The following is a 21638-nucleotide window of genomic DNA, read 5'->3' on the forward strand; positions in this document are numbered from 1 at the left end:
TTGAAAATAGTCTCTGCAGTAATGGCCATGGCTTCCTTGAATAATTCGCCATCCGTAAAAGGCTTTTTGTTTTTAGCCAGAAAGTAACTTACACGAAACGATGCTTCAGTAGCAGCCTTATTTTGATCAGCAGATTTTGTAAAAAGTGATTGCTGGGCCTTCAACTCAGATCTCAGCTCGTCAACTTTCCGTGCACGAATCGCGCTCTTTTGTGGGTAGCGGTCTTTAAATTTCGGGTGGTTGGTATTGTGATGCCGCTCCAGATTCCCTCTTTTACATAATGCTTGTTTTTGGTGGCACAACATACATACACGCTTCTCTTTTACCAAGGTAAACAGAAATTCCTGTTCCCATTCTGGATGAAAATTGTATGTTTTTGCCTTCTTTCGTGGAGCCTCCGCCATTCTAGTTTGTAGTATGTTACCTCGCGCGGCTATCACCATGGAGATCTATATTGACGTTTGCAACAGTTAATTTACGGGTGCTCTTCTTTTATCTGATTGGTCACTTAATTGAAAATAAAGCAGTTGGATTAAGAGATACAGATGCTTGCAAAACTGAAAACGTTTTTATTTTCGGGAGCTACCGGGACAGTGATAAAGATCTACCAGTCGATCGCGATCGACGGGTTGGCGACCACTAATCTAAACTGAGTGATCGGGGTAGAAGGGCCTTAGTCAGAGAGGTAACCAAGAACCCGATGGTCTCTCTGTCAATGGTCCTCTGTGGAGAGAGGAGAACCTTCCAGAAGGACAACCATCTCTGCAGCAATCCACCAATCAGGCCTGTATGGTAGAGTGGCCAGATGGAAGCCACTACTTAGTAAAAGGCACATGGCACCCCACCTGGAATTTGCCAAATGGCACCTGAAGGACTCTCAGACCATGAGAAACAAAATGCTCTGAAGAGACAAAGATTGAACTCTTTGGTTTTAAATGCCAGGCATCACGTTTGGAGTGGCTTCAGGGCAGCTCTGTGAATGTCTTTGAGTGGCCCAGCCAGAGCCCAGACTTGAATCCGATTGAACATCTCTGGAGAGATCTTAAAATGGCTGTGCACCGACGCTTCCCATCCAACCTGATGGAGCTTGAGAGGTGCTGCAAAGAGGAATGGGCGAAACTGGCCAAGGATAGGTGTGCCAAGCTTGTGGCATCATATTCAAAAAGACTTGAGGCTGTAATTGCTGCCAAAGGTGCATCGACAAAGTATTGAGCAAAGGCTGTGAATACTTAAGTACATGTGATTTCTCAGTTTTTTTATTTTTAATAAATTTGCAAAAACCTCAAGTAAACTTTTTTCACATTGTCATTATGGGGTGTTGTGTGTAGAATTCTGAGGAAAAAAATGAATTTAATCCATTTTGGAATAAGGCTGTAACATAACAAAATGTGGAAAAATTGATGCGCTGTGAATACTTTCCGGATGCACTGAACTGTATGTGTGTGTACATATACAAGTACAGTATTTATGTATTTATTAAACATATGTATGTATGTACTGTATTTGTGCATGTATAAACATGCAGATATGCATTAGGTGCTTAAATTTAAAAGCAGCTTACTGAGGAGGGCAGACTCCTATAATTCTTAGTTTGAACATTATTTTATCAGTTTTACTTTCAGTAAGAATTCATTTTTCTTTCCCTTAAAATGCAGGTGTTTTAATATTACAAATGCATTCCTCCTTTCCTTAACTTCCTTAACTTTCCAATTGCAGGCATATAGTTGATGATATGCTAAGTGCGGATGATGTGAGTTGCAGTAGTTCTCAAGTAAGTGCGAAGTCTGAAAAGAATATGGCAGATTTTGATGGAGAAGAATCTGGCTGTGAGGAGGAACTGGTACAGATAAATTCTCATGCTGAGCTCACATCACACCTCCAGCAGCACTTACCTAATTTAGCGTCAATCTACCATGAGCATTTAAATCAAGGTGAGAGTTTTTTTAATGCCTTTAACTATAATGCCGTTTTTCTAGTATTAATAATATTTTTCTTTAAGGGTTTGGGAACAGAGAACAACAGGTAATGTAAATGATATTTCTGACAATTCAGTAAACAACAGTACAAAACAGAAAAAATATACCTGCTTTCTAACAAATGTAAATTATGCAGTGAGTCGTTAACTGTGGTGTTTCTATACCCTTGCATATCTCATCAACATGATTTCACACAGCATATGTATGCTTGATCTTCCCTATGTTGCTTCCCTTAAAATTTAAGATGGGAGTCTGTCATTTATTTCTTAGTTCTTTTCTGCAGATAAATGGTGAAACTAGACATTACGTAGTTGTATAATCCAAAGAAGGGGTGATTATCTTTATTATTTAGTATTTTCCTAATTTTCAACAGGACCTACAGTTCACAAACATCAGTTCACAAGCAATGCTGTCACGGATATCAATCTGGATAATGTTTGCAAAAAGGGGAATACACTTCTCTGGGACCTTGTTCAGGATGAAGATGCGGTAAGGATTTATGCGGAAAAGAAAAAGCAAAAGGGTTTATTAGCATCTGGATGAAACAACAATATTACAGATTCATTATGAAAATATCTATTTTTTTTATAAATTGGGTAGGTTTTTGAGACAATCAACTTTTATTTTTAATTGGAGCTTCACATTTCTTAAACATTTCTTAAGCAAACTATTTTTCTAGTTTCTGTGTGTTGGTGTCAATAAAACTTGAGTTTTTTTTATATTTTTGTTGCAGTATACTAATCATTTATGTGTGTTGCATAGAGATAATTAATATTTTTTTATCTTAGATTTTATGATATTCATTTTTGTGATTTTCATTTAGTTTTTGTAGGTGTTTTGGTAATTCACTCTGTTATTTACTTATTTCAGCATTGTTCTCCTTAGTGTCTGCTCAACTCTTTAATTGTCCATATTAAGAAACAATAAAGGAAGCAAATTCCATATGATAAATATGAATTAAAAGACAAAGAGAGTTAAGCATTTAAAGCTTTTGAAAACAAAAGTTTGTTTTAAAAAAAATCTCACACTGTGACACTTTATCTGAATCTTGAAACAATGGTATCATTGACAGATGAGTAACTCATTGAGGACTTAGCTTGAGATTCACTGAGTTTGATCATCAAATTGAGTTATATCTGAAGGTGTACAAAGTCATTTCTGTAGCAAGCTGCATTTTTTTAGGGGAAGAGGACTGACATCACTATTACTTGAGGAGCTTCAGAATTATTTGGTGACATGTCTAATTTAGGACTAGGTCCATGCTAGAAAAGCTATATGTTTTAAAGCGGGGGTTCTCAACCTTTGTTTATCCCGCATTCCCTAGTGTATCACTGGAATATGTGAGGGCCCCCCTACAAAAGCTGTGATATTTACACCTTTGTTCTTTTTCTGCAGTCTTGACTAATGAGCTTGTTTTTGAATTTACATTTATTAACAAAAGCATATTTTCTGCTTGTGTTCATATACTGCCTGTGTTATTACAGCATAATGCAAAAATTAATGAACCATTTTAAAGACAGTTTGTATATTTTTATTGAATAAATGTTTTTAACTTATTTGCTGCAGACATTTTTAATAGCTTAATTACATAAGCTACTTTGTTGTTCTTTGGATTTATTACAAGAACACTTCAATATATCCATGTTTAAGAATAGTGGAAATGCAATTATATTTTCTCTCTACTTACAATTAAGTCACCAGAAAAGGATAAAAAAGCATATTATAGGCCAGTAGGAGCAGTTAGGTAAACCACAGATGCGTGGCCATACCTGCTTATCTGTGCAGTTTTAAAAAGTGAGTGCAGAAGTGGCATAAGTGACTTTGAGCTACCATCTCCTTAATGAGATTGTCATGTCTTTCATATCATGCGGAAATGTTAAATTTCTTTATGGCACCCTAAATGTGATGATTAATATGTGCTCAAGCCAAAGAGCAATCACTCTTAAATCTAGCATAGAACTCTGTAATAGGGGACCAAGTCATCTGTCCACCCTGCTCAATTTATGGTCTATGGTTCAAAATCAGGCCCACTTAAAATTTTAAAAAGCTGCACAGAGAATATATTGAACATTTTAAGTAAAAATAGGGTATGTGATATGGTATGCTATTTGATAATATTGTAAAACAGAAAGAGAAATCAGGTTAGGGTACAATACTAACACGACTACTTGGGTATTGCAGCGGTAAGAACTGCTGACTCGTAATCAAGAGGCTCCCGGTTCGAACCCGAGTGCGTCTGTTTTGGGTAGTAAGCTGCTCTTATTGTTACTATTATAGAATAAAAAGCATACATTTGATTTGAGTCTGTAACATCCGGTGTGCATTTGTGGTACTTGAAAAAGTTAGCGTTTTATTGTTTTTATTTTTCTTTCATTCAGTTTCATTCTCTCAGTCATGTTTTGCTACGGTTATATTCTTGAATTAAAGTGCACCTGTTTTGTTATACTTGTACTCTTTGTTAAAGTGTTATTTGAGATTTGGACTTCAGTCTTCACACATTATACACGTCATGTCAACATTTTGGCAATTATTACTAAAATATGAAAAGCGTTTCTTTTTAAGTTATATGCTCAACAATTCCTACGTTGCATTTCATCCTACATTTACACAGATCGTTGCAGACACGGAACACACATGAAATTTATGTATTCCAAATGAAGATATAATATTTACTTTACCCTCTACAATTCCAGGCACCTCACAACCAGATAAACAGACTTTAGCTCTGAGAATCTTCTTTGTGACTTCAACTGCGGCGGTGGGAGATAGCAGGCTTCTTGCTGTTTGTGCTGATTGAGACATTTACAAAACAAAAGACACTGATGGAGAGGTGCGAAGGAATTTTATGTGGGCCGGGATTACGAGTATTTTTGTAGGCTTTAGGGATTCGAGTGTTAATGTATTTATTTATTTTATTTATTTATTTATAAAGCACTTTAAAAACAACATGAAGGCTGTACAATAAAAACCCTGCATATTAGACACACAAAACCAAAGGGTAAATGAAACAGAAACACATAAACGCATAAGAACTGAAGAGATTCTTAATAAAAAGTATACAGTTAGCCAACATCTCATACTCGGTTAAAAGCCAGAGAGTAAACGTGTTTTTAAAAATGATTTAAATGCAGCTAGTGAAGGAGCCTGCCTAATGTGCAATGGCAATTCATTCCAGAGTTTTGGGGCTGCAACTGAAAAAGCTCGATCACCTCAGAGTTTGCATCGTGCCTTGGGAACACATAAAAGCATCTGGTCTGCTGACCTGAGAGAGTGAGACAGTACATAAGGGTGCAGCAGTTACGACAAATAAAGATGGGCACAACCATTAAAGGATTTAAAAACAAATACAAGGATCTTAAAATAAATTGGAAGCCAGTGAAGGGAAGCCAAAATCGTCGGGGTAACATGCTCATGCTTTCTTGTGCCAGTTAAGAATCGCACAGCAGCGCTTTGTACCAGTTGTAGGCGAGCAATGGAGGCCTGGCTAATTCCAAAAAGAAGCGCATTGCAGTAATCTAGACGAGATGTTATAAAAGCCTGTATCACTGTTTCAAGGTTGCGCTTAGACAAGACAGGCTTGATTTTTGACAGCCACCTCAACTGGAAAATGTAAGATTTTACCACTGCATTCACATGGCTATCAAGTTTTAAAGTCGGATCCATTTTCACACCTAAATTTGTGATCATGGTTTTCTCAAATTGAGCCACAGTGGAAAGGTCGATGCAGGGGGTCCCGCTGATGCTATTGGGTCTAAATAGCATGACTTCTGTTTTGTTCTCATTAAAATTTAGAAAATTTAATGTCATCCAACTCCTTATGTCAAAAGACAGTCAAGCAAGGGCTGGACAGAACATAGACCTTGGCGCTTCAGAGGGAAATAAACCTGACAATCATCTGCATAAAGATGAAAGGAAATACTGTGTTTCCAAAAAATAGCGCCGAGATGCAGAAGGTATAAGGAGAACAGAAGAGGTCCCAGGATGGAGCCCTGTGGTACCCCTCAGGGGAGGGCAACAGAGGTGGAAGTAAAATAATCAATACTGACACAAAAAACTTCTGAAAGATGGGACCTAAACCATTGGAGAGCTAAACCTGTGATGCCCACCCACTGCTCCAGCCTGGAGATGAGGATCTCATGGTCTATCGTGTCAAAGGCAGCTGTTAAATACAAAAGCGTAAGTAGTACACAGTCACCAGAGTCCACTGTTAAAAGAATATTAAAAACCCTTAACAGAGAGGACTCAGTGCTGTGGTGAGTTTTAAACCCAGACTGGAAAACTTCCAGAATTGCATGTTCGTCCAGAAAGGACTTCATTTGGCTATAGATGACTTTTTCCAAGAGTTTGGACAAAAAAGGTATTTTGGAAATAGGCCTAAAGTTAGACATAACAGAGTGGTCCAGACCCATTTTTTTCAGCAGTGGTTGCACAACAGCATGCTTAAAATTTTTAGGCACCACACTAGAGGTTAAACTACTATTAATAATTGTAAGAATAGAAGGACCCAAGGTTGAAAAGACCTCCATAAGATGTCGAGGAGGGACAACATCAAGGGGGGAGCCAGGCGGCTTCATACTGAAAACGAGCTGCCGTAAAAAGGGGAGAGTGACAGGCTCAAAATGGTCAAACACAGCCATACAGGGTATTAAAATGGATGGATCATGAGAAGGTGGTGAAATGAGGGTCCTAGTGCTTACAACCTTCTCCAAAAAAAATTTAAGAAATTTGTCACAAGTTACCCTAGACGCTTCCAGAAAGACAGGTTCACGAACATTAAGTACAGAACTCAATGTGTTAAAAAGTACATGGTGGTTGTGAGAGTTGGAGCCAATAACTTCATAAAAAAATTTTGATCTTGCAGCTTTCAAAACTTTCTGATAACATAACCAACTTTCTCTCAATTTTTTAAAAGAAGCCTGCAACCTGTCCTTTTTCCACCTCCGCTCAGCTTTCCTGCACTCCCGTCTATATGCACGGGTATTAGCATTTAACCACGGCTCGGAGCAGGGCTATAGTTGCCTGCTTTTTAATGGTGCCACAGGGTCCAGAGCAGTTTGGCAAGCAGAATTAAATTGAAGTGTTAGCTCCTCAGTATTGGAAGACACCAAGGGCTGTGAGGTCACTTCGTAATTAAAAACAGCAGAAAACTGAGCAGCAGTGGAAGATTTAAGAGCACGGCAACGCCGAACAGGTGCATACGGTTTGGCAAATTGACAGAGAGGAACAAAATCAAATAAAACGGGCATATGGTCTGAAAATACTGCATCACCAATTTCCAGATTATGAACAGATACACCACAAGAAAAGACAAAATCCAACGTATGCCCACATTCCTGAGTGGGACCAGTTACAGACTGAATTAGACTAAAAGAATCCATTAAATCTAAAAAGTCCTTCACCAAAGGCTTCTCAGTACAACAGACGTGAATATTAAAATCCCCAACAATTAAAACTTGGTAATATTTTGGTATAAATTCTGCCAAGAAGTCAAAGTCAGTTATGAAATCCTTATTATACTCTGGTGGACGATAAACCACCGCACAAAGCAGCACAGGAGAATGACCCAACTCAAAAAGACTCGGTTTAAAGCTGGAGAAAGAAACAGCTAGAAACCGCTGTTTACAATTGAAATTGGATTTGAAGACAGTCGCTAAACCTCCACCACGACCTGAGAGCCGCGGGGAATTAAAATACAAGCAGCCACACGGCAACAATTCAGAGAAGGCGCTAGACTCACCGGGAGACAACCAGGTTTCAGTAATACAGAGGAAATTCAATCCATGAGATGCGAAGAAATCCTTTAAGATAAAAGTTTTGTTCGTTACAGATCTAGCATTCACTAGACCCATCCTGATAGTCCGAAGCCGCAATAGCGAGCGTAGCACAACAACAACAACATTTATTTATATAGCACATTTTCATACAAAAAGTAGCTCAAAGTGCTTTACATAATGAAGAATAGAAAAATAAAAGACACAGTAAGAAAAATAAAATAAGTCAACATTAATTAACATAGAATAAGAGTAAGGTCCGATGGCCAGGGACGACAGAAAAAACAAATAAAAACTCCAGACGGCTGGAGAAAAAAAAAATCTGTTGGGATTCCAGATTGTTAGACTGCCCAGTCCCCTCTGGACATTCTACCTAACATAAATGAAACAGTCCTCTTTGGATTTAGGGTTCTCACGGAAGGACTTGATGATGATGGTCACGTAGCCTTCTGGCTTTTGATCCATCCATCATTGTTGGAGCATCTTGATGCTTTGAGTAGGTGGTGGTGGCGCAGGTCGCGACCACAAAGAAACCGGAAAAAGAAACAGAAGAGAGAGTGCGGGTCCGTACGAATTTTAGAGCCACCATGAATAGTTATTATGATGAATTGAACATACAGGGTAACTGGATTAAGTTAAAGTGAAGTTATGAAAAGGCCATGTTAAAGTAATGTGTTTTCAGCAGTTTTTTTAAAATGCTCTACTGTATTAGCCTGGCGAATTCCTATTGGCAGGCTATTCCAGATTTTAGGTGCATAGCAGCAGAAGGCCACCTCACCACTTCTTTTAAGTTTTGTTCTTGGAATTCTAAGGAGATACTCATTTGAGGATCTGAGGTTACGATTTGGAATATAAGGTGTCAGACATTCTGATGTATAAGATGGGGCGAGATTATTTAAGGCTTTATAAACCATAAGCAGTATTTTAAAGTCAGTTATGAAAGACACAGGTAACCAGTGTAGTGACATCAAAACTGGAGAGTTGTGCTCAGATTTTCGTGCCCGAGTCCGCAAATTCTGGAGATTTACTCCTCGCCAGCACAGGTGAAGTGCGCAGGGCTGCGGGGGTGACATCGCCTGATCCGAACCAGAAACAGGTACAAGCCAGGAGTCCTTAGGGTCCTGGGAACACCATGACGCAAAAAAGTGAGGAGCCGATCTATGTTGAGCTAGAAAACCTTTGGGAGATCGAGCCAAACAGGCCCAGCAACCGCCCGCCGCGTTTACAACGCTTCCTCCGTCGAGGTGGACCTGGAGCGAGGTAAAGGAATGCTGGTATTCCAGATAGGAGCTGGGGAGGAAAATAATCTCGTCCTCCATTTACGTACTGTACAAGTTATACAGTAGCCAAGCGAAGATCCAGAAGTGTTTGGTGATCATACATCATTAGTGAGTTGACATTTTGCATAACACACACAAAAATAACAAAATCATAAGCAAAAACTGAGAACAGTAGACAACATGCCACACACACTGGTGCCATCTTGTCATCCATATCCATGATAGGCTCAAATAATATTGTTTCTCAGCCAGACCAAGGGTTGGTGCTGTCATCTTTCCTTTTGTCCCTCTGCAAACCAGCTGAAGAACTAACCAAATAGTCCTGTCACCCCTAACTTGCTCTCTGAAAATTAAAATAATTTGAATATAAGTACATACTTGCACAAGTGTCAGCGAGGAGTGATAAAGATGCCACCTTTTAAGTGCCTATCTTACATAAAGTTCATTGATGACTGGTAGTCTGTAGCAGTCCTCACTTTCAGGCAGCAACATTGTAGTGAACATGGCTACACTGATCAATGATCTTTTACACTGATGAGAATAGTATTGCTGCAGTTGCAAAAATGGAATTATTATTATTATTAGTATATATTAACCCTCTTTGGCATTTGTAAGAAAAGTGTCTTGTAACTTCACTACAGTTTATAACAAAAACTATAATAAGGAGCTCCCTATACTCTAGAATGCAATGTAATCCTTCTATCCATCATTTCATTATGCAATACTTATTTGCTAAATGCGGACTTGAGCTTCAGCCTCTTTGTGATCCTGAGTTAGATTATTAATCAGTATAATGTGCTAAGATCATCTTACTCTTCTAGACAAGCATCAGATTCTTTTAGCTTTATATTTTTTAAATTAACTTTTCTTTAAAGAATTTACTCCATTTATATCAGGTATGTCTTTAATACTTGGAAGTATAATGAAAAAGGTTTAAGTCCTACATCAGACAAGTTTCATTTTTTAACATAATCTCGTCTATGCCTCTCAATAAAATGTTTTGTGTTGCTTGTACCCCCAGTCTTGATTGTGGGTATGGCACGGCTCATGGATGTAGCCCAGCGGAGTAGGCCTAGGTTTTCAGAATATGGTGGGCATAGCATCTTTTTGAATCCATAGTTCAAAATAGCAACCTTTTCTACTTATGCATTGTGAGAAAGGGCTTTGCCATGCAGCAGATTCCTCCCATACTCCACCCACATAAACCACATTAAGAAACGTTCTTTTTTCCACTGCTGTAACATATCCCGTGTTGGCTGTTTCCTCTCCTTTTTAAATGCTGAGAAACTTGTCCATGCTTTTATCACATTATTTTAACTCCCTACTGGCAGGTGCCTCATTAAATCCTTTATCACATCTCCAGTTAATTCAAAACTCTGCTTCAAGAGTCCTTACACAAACCAGCAACAGTGAGCACATCACACCATTCCTGCTTCACCTTCACCAACTCCCTGTGTCTTACAGGATTGAGTATAAAATTATATTAATAACCTACAAAGTTTTAAATGGCCTTTCTCTGGACTGCATTAGCACTAGAATTCCTAAAGACATACAAAAAAAGTCGTAAGCCACCTTCAATCTATTCGCACCTGTCCGTCAACGTCTTTTGTTTTGTAAATGTGTCTATCAGCACAAGCAGCAAGCAGCCTGCTATCCCATCCCCCAACACCGCTGAGATGTCTCACTGCATTCTCGTACTATTGCTTGCGTACTGAATTGTCAGCATGCACTTTTAGTGACGTTACAAACAAGAGGAAGCTCTACAGTCTACTTGTGACTTTACACTTCAGGAAGATAAGTCAATAAATCACGGTAAATAACATTCGATCTGGCTTTTATATAAATAACATGTAAATGTTTTTCAATTAAAGACAATCAAAAAACATAATCACAAACAGGACTTTGCACAATACCATCGTGAACTTTGCAAGCTCTGCTTTTTCTTTTCTTTTTCTTTCACATTGGCAGAATGACACCCAACCTGTTTCTGCATCCAAACGGTGTCATCTTTCACCTGGTGCCCTGCCATTGTTCTTATGTGGAAGTGGATGTTTCTTGCAGAGAGGGCTTTTGTTCTCTTTCTCCGATGTAGAACCCTTATCATCATCTGACTTCACCTCTGTTATAGCACGTCTTTATGTGAAAACAGCATTGTCAAATCGGGGGGGAGCATGAACGTTTTGTTATATTTGTACCCTTTGTGAAAGTGTTTATTTAAGATTTGGACTTCAGTCTTCACACATTTATACACTTCATGTCTACATTTTGTCAATTATTACTAAAATATTAAAAACATTTCTTTTTTAGTTAAGTGTTCAACAATTCCTGCCTTGCACTTTATCATACAACTTGCACAGATTGTTGTAGACACGGAACACATGTGAAATATATGTATTCCGAATGACAATATATTATTTACCCTATACAACTCCAGGTACCACACACACCTACAAGGAGCCTTGGCTGGAACTGGGAGAGCTTTTTGCCCCAGATGAGCTTGGCGGTTGTGGTGGGGTTATATTTTAGCAGGCTGCTTCTGCTGATCGACACATTTATAAAACAAAAGACGCTGATGGAGAGGTGCGAACGGATTTAAGGTGGGCTAGGATTATGAGTTTTTTTTCATAGGCTTCAGGAATTCTAGTGTTAGAGACCATCTCCATTGCTATGCTCCTGTTCAGCCACTAAGGTCCTCTGATTCTGGCAATCTCGTTGTGTCCTTCAAGCTTTGGGTGACATTGCCTTTTAGCTATATAGCACCCAGACTTTGGAATGACCGCCTCATATTAATTAGATCAGCTAACTCCATTCATTCTTTTTTTTTTTTTTTTTAAAAAAAAACAACTTAAAACTCCGGAAGGTTTTTAACTTAACCTAAAACTTTGACCCTTCTTTCAGTTTACCTCTCTGTCCAGATGTTCAGGATAATTTTTTGTGTGAGTTTTCTCACAAATTATGTGATTTGTTCAGGCATTTCTTTTAGTATTGAATTTTAATATGAATTTATTTGCTCTGGTTTATTATTTCTTTTATTCTATTTAAGCTTTTGTATATTCTGTGTTTATTTATTGTTTTATGCAGAAACTATTTGTATCATTTTGTTTTAAAGCACTTTGAGCTTCGGAAAGGCACTATATAAATGAAATGTATTATTATTTTATTATTAAAAGCTGAGATTGAAAAGGTATCTCTTATAGTAGTAGGTAAACCATTGCACAGCTTCAGGGCCCTGTAACTAAAAGCTTTACCTCCCACTGTTATTTTATTAATCTTTGGAATCATAAGCAGACTGGCATCTTTAGGTCTTAATATCTATACTAATAAAAGTAAATAAAAGTCACTCACTCACTCACTCACTCATTCATTCTCCAACTTCCCGTGTAGATAGAAGGCTGAAATTTGGCAGGCTTATTCCTTACAGCTTACTTACAAAAGTTAAGCAGGTTTCATTTCGAAATTCTACACGTAACGGTCATAACGGTCGATAACGCTCGACAACATCCGCCATGTTGAACTTTCTGATTTACGGCCCCATCTTCACGAAATTTGGTAGGCGGCTTCCCTGTGCTAACCGAAACCGATGTATGTACTTATTTCGGTGGTATGACGCCACTGTTGGCCGCCATATTAAACTTTCCAATGTCGCTAATTCTCCAACCTCCCGTGTAGGTAGAAGGCTGAAATTTGGCAAGCTCATTCCTTATAGCTTACTTACAAAAGTTAAGCAGGTTTCATTTCGAAATTCTATGTGTAATGGTCATAACGGTCGACAACGTCCGCCATGTTGAAGTTTCTTATTTATGACCCCATCTTCACGAAACTTGGTAGGCGGCTTCCCTGCGCTAACCTAAACAAATGTACGTACTTATTTCGGATGTATGATGCCACTGATGCCACCATATTGAACTTTTCAACGGTCTTTGTTACTTATGGGCCCATCTTCAAGAAATTTGGTACGCGGGTTCCCAACGCTAACTGAATCCTACTTACGTACATATATATGTCCATAGCCTGCAGCTAGGCCAACGGTATTTTAGGTATTTTAGACTTACTTTACATTGCTCAGGTACCCATCATTCCAACCGTACCCCCAATAAAATGTCTATCGAGGTGATCACCATCGATCAAAGAACTGTCACTTACCGAGTGGTTTCCATGCCCAGAGATGGAGCCTGCCTTTTCCATTCTCTGTGTTACCTATTGCACGGCCATATCAGGCTCACTCTTGATATCCGGAGGAACATTGTGTCTTATGTATTGAATGACTGGGACAGGTTCAAGGTGTGGACTGATGATGGTACAGGAGATAATTATACTACACAGGAGCACTATAAGAGTGAAATGCTTAAGCCCTTCACCTGTGGTTCTGCATGTGAGTTGATGGCTGCCGCTGAATTGTTCGGTTGTACCGAAATGGCCAAATATTTTACACCTTTTAACAACCGCCAATGCCTCTTAAACATCTTAGACTCACAGGTGACGATTTCAGTAGTGGACACTTTGATGTTTATGAATGTTTAAACTCTCAAAAGCTGGATGTGAAGTTATTGATGAAACCGGTTGTGTGCTTACAACGCTTGACAGATGCCGAATGTCACTTCAACACAAGTCCTGCAAATACTGTCGTAATTGAAACAAACAATGAAACTCAAAACAGATTATGACAGCAGCAATCCAAGCTGTGAGATTTGAAACAAGATTACTTTTCAATGGCCAACTGTACGTTGCATGCTCAAGAGTAAGCTCAGCGCACAGCTTGGTCATATTACAACCGGAGGGCCGAACTTACAATGTGGTATACAAAGAGATCCTTAACAAATAATTATTGGTATATTTTCCCTCAGTTTAAAAAGGTTTAATTTTCTTCTTAATAAAAATTTTAAGGAAGTACTTCGCCGCTGCGAAGCGCGGGTATTTTGCTAGTCAGAAATAAATGCAAGAATTAATTTCTTAAAATCCTGCAAATTTAGATAACCCCTTAATTTTCCAACATTTTTGAGATGGACAAATCATGTTTTTGATCTTTTTGTAATGTCTGCTTTAAATGACATGCTAGTATCAAAGATAGCTCCTAGACTGATTCAATAAAACTAGTGGTGATTCCAACTTATGGGGTGTGATCAAAAAATATGGTGAATGTTTAAATAAAAAAAAATTGATTACACTAAAGACACATTGCCATTAATCCTCCTCAAAATACTCCTTCTCACTCAGAACGCACTTACCCCATCATTCTTGCCATTTTCTGAAGCAGTTCTAGAAGTCCTGTTTTGTGAGTGTCTTTTTAGTTGTGCTGTTGTGGCTGCCTCAGTGTCCTGAGTCAGTTCAAAACATGTACCTTTCATGGTCATTTTGACTTTGGGGAACAATCAGAAGTCATATGGTGCCAGACCTGGAGAATAAAGTGTATGAGGACACACTATAATGTTTTTATTTAACAGAAATTACTGTACCAGAAGCAATGTGTGACATGGAGCGTTACCATGATGGAGGATGAAACTGTTTGCCCATTTCTCAGTTTATCTTTTTTTTTTTCTTATGTGCTCTAATAAGCACTTATAATATTCAGAGTTCACTGTAGTGTTCCTTGGTACAAACTTAGCTCCCACAATTCCATCAAGGTCAGAAAACACGATCCTTGGTGTTGGATCTTGATTGATGTGCAGGACATCAAGGTAGCCACAACAGAAAGTGGCAAGAATGATACGTATGTTTCATTCATTCATTCATTCATTCAAACACTTTATTGTAACACAACAAAATTACTTTTTGTGACAGCCCCAAGTTGCATTTAAAGAAAAGTCAAATAATTCCAAATATGTCTTATACAGTGTTAAGTGATCAAGTAACCAGAGCAAATTATTATTGCTCAAAGTACAGCAGCATAAATTGTTATTGCACCTGTTAATGAATAGTACATTACGTTTTCTATATTATATTACATTAGTATATTGCACATTACCAGTATAGGTTATTGCACATGTTCAATTAAAAATGATCTCAGACTGAGGAGATTCAGAGTTCAGAAAGTTTATGGCAGATGGGAAAAAGCTATTTATTAGTCTGTTTGTGTGTACACGGATTGACCTAAAGCGTCTTCCTGACGGGAGGAGCTCAAACAAAGAATTTCCAGGATGAGTTTTGTCCTTGAGATTGTTTTTGGCCTTTCGCACACAGCAAGACTTATACAAGAGTTTGAGTGATGGCAGTTCAGTCTCAATAATGACCTCTGCTGTTTTTACGACACGCTGCAGGACTTCTTTAGCAGCCTTGATGCAGCTATTATTACCAGGCCATCATGCAGTTAGTTAAGATGATCTCTATAGTGCATCTATAGAAATTAACCAGCAGCTTCTAGGGGAGGTCAGCTCTCCTTAGCTTCCTGAGAAAATAGAGGCGTTGTTGTGCTATGCCTATTATAGCCAAGTTGTTCTCAGCCCAGGACAGGTCCTCTGAGATGGTGATCCTAGAAACCTAAAGCTGGAAACTCTCTCCACAGCATCTGCATTGATTGTTATCATACTGTGATTGGTCTTTTTAGTGGTCCTAAAGTCCAGAATAACTTTTGTTGGTCTTTTTGGTATTTAAGACCAGGTTGTTGGTGTTGCACCATGCTGTCAGATTCTGAACCTCTTCCCTATATGCAGCTTCATTGTTCTCTGTTACAAGCCCAATGACAGTTGTATCATCTGCAAATTTAACAATAATGTTTGATTGGTGGATGGGTTGACAGTCATCGGTGAAGAGTGCATAGAGAAGGGGACTTAGTACACATCCTTGCGGCACACCAGGGCTCAGGGTAAGGGTGGAGGAGGTGTGTTTGCCCATCCTAACAGACTGGGGGCAGTTGGTGAGAAAATCCAGTAACCAGTTGCATATGGACAGAGCAAGTCCTAGTGCATAGAGTTTTTGGATCAGCTGGTTAAGTATGATGGTATTAAATGCAGAGCTATAGTCAATGAAGAGCATCCTAACATAGGTGTTGGGCTTTTCTAGGTGGAAGAGAGCAGCATGCAGAGCCACACAGATGGCGTCCTCAGTTGGTCTGTTTGATCGATAGGCAAACTGGTGTTGGTCTAGATCAGCTGGGATGGAGGCTTTGATGTGGCTGATTACCAGTTGTTCAAAGCACTTTGCGATGACAGGGGTGAGAGCAACTGATCGATAGTCATTAAGACAGCTTATCCTTGGTTTTTTGGGAATAGGTACAATGGTTGTGGATTTCAGGCACAAGGGGACTACACCTGAGGAGAGAGAGAGAGAGAGGTTGAATATGTGTATAAATACCTCCGCTAATTGGTTGGCGCATGCCTGGAGCACATGTCCTTGCACATTATCAGGACAACCAAAGGCTGTGAGTCTCCGGTCAGCTCGAAGCTGACTGGAGGCTGGTTATTGTCCTTGTCAAACCATGCAAAGAAATTAAGTTCCTCTGCTAGGTTGGCATTGTTATTGGCCAGTCTGTATTGTACGTCATTTTTCTTTTTGTAATCCGTGATTAATCAGATGCCTTGCCATATCCGCTGTGAGTTTGAATTACTGTCAAAGTCCTCCTCAATCCGTTCGAAGCAAGTGGAAAAATTTTGAGCGGGATTAATGGCAATGTGTTTTTTTACTGTCATTTTTTTTATTTAAACATTCACCATGTTTTTATCACACCTCGTGGTTAAATAATGACAAGTTATTGTTGCCATCAGTGTCATTCCCTCCAATAATTAACATTTATGTTTTATCTGTGTTCAAAGACAAGCAGTTCTCATCCAGCCACCCTTTAACTCTAACACATCTAATAAAGAACAACATCTCCATACTGATTGTAGACTGAGACGTACTGACATACTGACATCATCCTTGAAAACTAAAGAAGAGTTTTTGTGTTTTATGTGGTGTGAGAGTTAAATAAAAAAAATATGTTTTGCTCCTAAAACGTTTAGAGTTTTGATTGCAGCTTCAGAGCTGTTTGGGAATTTTTAAAGGTTTTTTTTTTTCCTTTAGAATTGTTTTTTTTTTTTGCCTGCGCAGGAGCCAAAGCAGCTGGGGCTGGGGGAACGTTTGGAAAAGTTACTTATGCTTGTCCTTGTGATCTGTATTCAAACTGTCTTCAGTGAGGCAGGGCAGTAAGCAGCAGCAGTAGTTAATACCAGCATCTCTGTAAGTAAATAACCAATATTAACTAGTAGAATAACCAGCAACAAACAGTTATAAGTAATAGAAACCATGATTCCTTAATGGGGGGAAAAAGACAGCAGCTCACTTCAAAGCTCCCTGTCACGCAGGCAGGCGGCTAGTATTAAGACTTCAAATGGGCACAAGCTGCTGTAGGAGCTGGGAAGACAGTAAGAAATAACTAGCAGTGGATATTCAGTTTTTACTAGGTTGACCATTTCTTAGCAGTCAGTAGGGCGGTTTTAAAGGGAGACAGATTAAGGATTCATTAGTATGAAGGAACATAAATGGTGTGAGTGGAGACCTTTCAAGTAAGGAATAAGAAGAGTGTAAAGTTAGGAGAGCAAAGGAAAGTTAACCTCATAGAATGACAAACAGGCAGTTGAGGGGGAGAATATTACAGGAGCTTAAGAGGGTCAGAAAGTTTAAAATAAGTGAAGCAGTTCTTTGATCAAATTTTTTTGGCTTCAATTTTTTTAAGATTTAACGTTTAAGTTAAATCATTTAATTTTAATTTTTATAAAATTGAGCAGTTTTAATAATCCAAAGTCTAATTTTAATAATGAGGCCAGTGCAACGCGAGTTCTGTTGGATGTTGGACTTTTTAGAGGATTTCTTGCAGGAGCTAGTCTTGCCAGCTGATCCAGCATCTCAAGCCTAAGGGTCACCTAACTGGAGGAGGGAGTTGGCTGGCCTGTGTTGTAGAGAATTGGTGGACCTGGCCCAGGTATCCTTTAGAGAGATAGTGTGCACCCCTAAGGTGGTGTGGGAGGTGATGGTAGCTGGATGGTATCTCTGAAGATGCTGAGGTGGTAGGCAGGCATGAGGAGCCCCAATGGGATACCTCAAAACCATTTCCCAGAAAATGAGAGGTAGTTATAGTTGGGGACTCAATCATTAGGGTAATAGAAGTGCAGTTTTGCTCCATAGACAGTGAGTCTTGCACGGTGTGTTGCCTTCTGGGTGTCCAGGTGGGAGACCACCCTAGAAGGGTTGATAGGCTCTTGGCTAGAAGAGGGGTGGATCTTGATGTCATTGTCCATGTTGGATCAAATGAAATACATGAGGGTAGTCGGTCAATTCCGTGATCCAAATTAAAAGAGTTAGGTTCGCGGCTTAGGTGCTGAACTGACGACGAAGTCTTCTCCACGGCTCTGCCTGTTCCATGTGCCAGTTGATGAAAAATTGAGGAGATTAGAAGACTTAATGTGTGGCTCAAATTTTGGTGTAGGGTACAAGGGCAAAGGCTTATGGATCATTGGGATTCCTTTTGAAACAGGTGACTTGTTCTGCCACAATGGGTTACATCTGAACCAGAGGGGTATGAATGTGTTGGGAAGGCAACAAATAGTTTCACATGGGGGGACTCACTACCATCCCACCACACATCTTGATTGAATGTCCCTGAAGCACACCACACAAACTTTCACAGTGTACCACTTTTCTGTCAGATATAATTGAATCTTGCCACGCCACACCACACCAACTTTCACAGTGTACCACTTTTCTGTCAGATATAATTGAATCACGCCACGCCACACCACACCACTGCTTACGGTTTCACATCGAATGTATCTATTAAATTCCTTGTTTTGATTATACCAGTTTTTGATTTGCATGTCAAAAATGTGCAGTCTAGGTTGATTGGACACTCTGTAATTGCCCCTGTGTGAATGGATAATTTTAAAACTAAAGGTTTGAATGAGTACACAATTATATGTACATAATTATAAATTGTTTACTTGTTGTTTCAGACTGGTACACTGTGCGTGTGTATATACATACAAACACATATATATTGTGTAGTTTGTGTGTGCTTATATATATACACTAGCAAAATAACCGTGCTTCACAATGGGGAAGTTGTGTGTTAAAGAAGTTATGAAAAAGAAAAAGAAACATTTTAAAAATAACGTAACATGATTGTCAATGTAATTGTTTTGTCACTGTTATGAGTGTTGCTGTCATCAAGGATTTGATTATCATTATTTCTTTCAGTCAGGTTCTTATTTGGAGGACGTGTTGTGTTCAAGTTACATTCCGTGTTTGTCAACCGTTGTAAAGATAACAGGTTACATTCATTGAAGTGTTCACTACTCAAATCGCTAATCGTGAATCTAAGATGTTTAACAGGCATTACCGGTACTAACTTGTGGATTTGGCTGCGAATATTTAGCGGCAGCGTGTGTATGAACTTGTGGGATTGCCTGTGATTATTTAGCGGCAGTGTCTCTATGAATTTGTGGATTTGCCTGTGAGTATTTAGTGGCTGCGTCTCTTTTAAGTTGTAGATGTGCCTGCGAGTATTTAGCGACAGTGTGTCAATTAACTTGTGGATTTTTCTGCAAGTATTTGGCGGCAGCGTCACAAAGTTGTTTCTGTCCAGCTGCATCAGAAAATGTACCACGACGTCTGGCACGCCTCCTTTTTAATGTTTTCTCACAGCGTGGATTGCTACTGTCATAATCGGTTCGAGTTTCATGGTTTGTTTCAATTACGTTGGTATTTACAGGACTTGTTGTGTTGAAGTGACATCCAGCTTTTGAGAGTTGAAACATTCATAAACATCAAAGTGTCCACTACTCAAATTGTCACTGGGGAATCTAAGATGTTTAAGAAGCATTGCCGGTTCTCCAAATGTGTAAAATATTTGGCCATTTCGTTACAATTGAAAGCGACAACCAAACAATTCAGTGGCAGCCATCAACTCACATGCAGAAGCATAGGTGAAGGGCTTAAGCATTTCACTCTTATGGTGCTCCTGTGTAGTATAATTATATCCTGTACTGTCATCAGTCCACACCTTGATCCTGTCAGTCATTCAATACACAAGACACAATGGTCCTCTGGATATCAAGAAAGAGCCTGATATGGCCGTGCAATATGTAACAAAGAGAATGGAAAAGGTAGGTGCCATCTCCAGGCATGGAAACCACTCGGTAAGTGACAGTTCTTTGATCGATGGTGATCACCTCGATAGACATGGTAATGGGGGTACGGTTGGAATGATAAAGGAAATGAGTACCTGAGCAATGTAAAGTAAGTCTAAAATACCTACACAATAACTATAATCATAATAAATGAACAATAAAACGGCCGAGAAGCCGTGGATTAAATACAAAGGCTGTAGTTATCAGTAGGGAGACGTGAATCCCGTGGCGAAGCAAGGAAGGGAATGTAGAGACTGGAGCGACGGACGGCCTTATATAGGCAGGAAGCCAACAACGTGGGAGGCGTTGGGATGGGGGACCCAACACCGCCTCACACGGTGACCGAGCTGCAGGCTATGGACGTATATATGTACGTAAGTAAGATTCAGTTAGCATTGGGAACCCGTGTACCAAATTTCTTGAAGATGGGCCCATAAGTAACAAAGACTGTTGAAAAGTTCAATATGGTGGCCGACAGTGGCATCATACCACCAAAATAAGTATGTACATTGGTTTCGGTTAGCGCAGGGAAGCCGCCTACCAAATTTCGTGAAGATGGGGCCATAAATAAGAAAGTTCAACATGGCAGACGTTGTCGACCGTTATGACCATTACGTGTAGAATTTCGAAATGAAACCTGCTCAACTTTTGTAAGTAAGCTGTAAGGAATGAGCCTGCCAAATTTCAGCCTTCCACCCACACGTGAAGTTGGAGAATTAGTAGTGAGTGAGTGAGTGAGTGAGTGAGGGCTTTGCCTTTTATTAGTATAGATATATATATATGTATATGTATGTGTATATATATATGTATATGTATGTGTATATATATATGTATATGTATGTGTATGTATATGTATGTATATATATATATACCCCGATCTACATACTGTCAAATAAACAAGCCATACGCTGAGGCGCAACACGAGAGGCTTCGCCTCTAGTGCTGAAGTCCGAGGTTCGATTCCCGAGAAGGGGTGCAGTGAGTGTGTACGGCTGATGAGCCCAGAATTATGGCGAAACACGTGCCCGCGTACTATTTGCATTATTTGACAGTAAAACTATTTCAATATATTCTATATATATTCTATATATATATATATAGCCATCAATAATTGTTTTGGTAAAGCCATACTCAGTGTAATCCTCTTTCCATTTTCTAATTTTTGCGCGACTAGCCATGGTTAAATGAAAGGTAAAAAAGTAAGAGCGTAGCGAGGGTCACTTATTGAGGCAGGCATGCGACAGCTCAATAGTTCCCAGGCTCGATGTAGTGCGTGTCAAGTCGATCTAAAGTGTGCGATCAGATTCGAAAAAATATATCTTTTCAAGTTCTATTTGAATATAAGTGGGTTCTGTTTAGTCAACAGAAATATCTTTGGTAGTAATGTAAGTTGAATTTAGTCTTCAAATTTCTATGGTGAAGAAAAATTTATGCAATGATGACTTAATTTAACTTACACTCCTACCAAACATATTTCTGTCGACTAAATCAAAATTACTTATATTTAAAATTTAA

At 39.1% G+C, this 21638-nt stretch overlaps 1 protein-coding gene across 1 annotated transcript in view; it reads left to right on the plus strand.

Moving 5' to 3' along the window:
- The window catches only part of usp34 (ubiquitin specific peptidase 34), a 480412-nt gene that overhangs the window by 152600 nt on the left and 306174 nt on the right, over positions 1-21638 (plus strand). The window contains exons 15-16 of the mRNA XM_039738342.1: positions 1717-1931; positions 2350-2465. Of these exons, the coding sequence (XP_039594276.1) occupies positions 1717-1931; positions 2350-2465 (331 nt within the window). The remainder of the gene's footprint in view (positions 1-1716; positions 1932-2349; positions 2466-21638) is intronic.

The sequence above is a fragment of the Polypterus senegalus genome, chromosome 16, assembly GCF_016835505.1.
Source record: "Polypterus senegalus isolate Bchr_013 chromosome 16, ASM1683550v1, whole genome shotgun sequence".
Lineage (NCBI taxonomy): Eukaryota > Metazoa > Chordata > Cladistia > Polypteriformes > Polypteridae > Polypterus > Polypterus senegalus.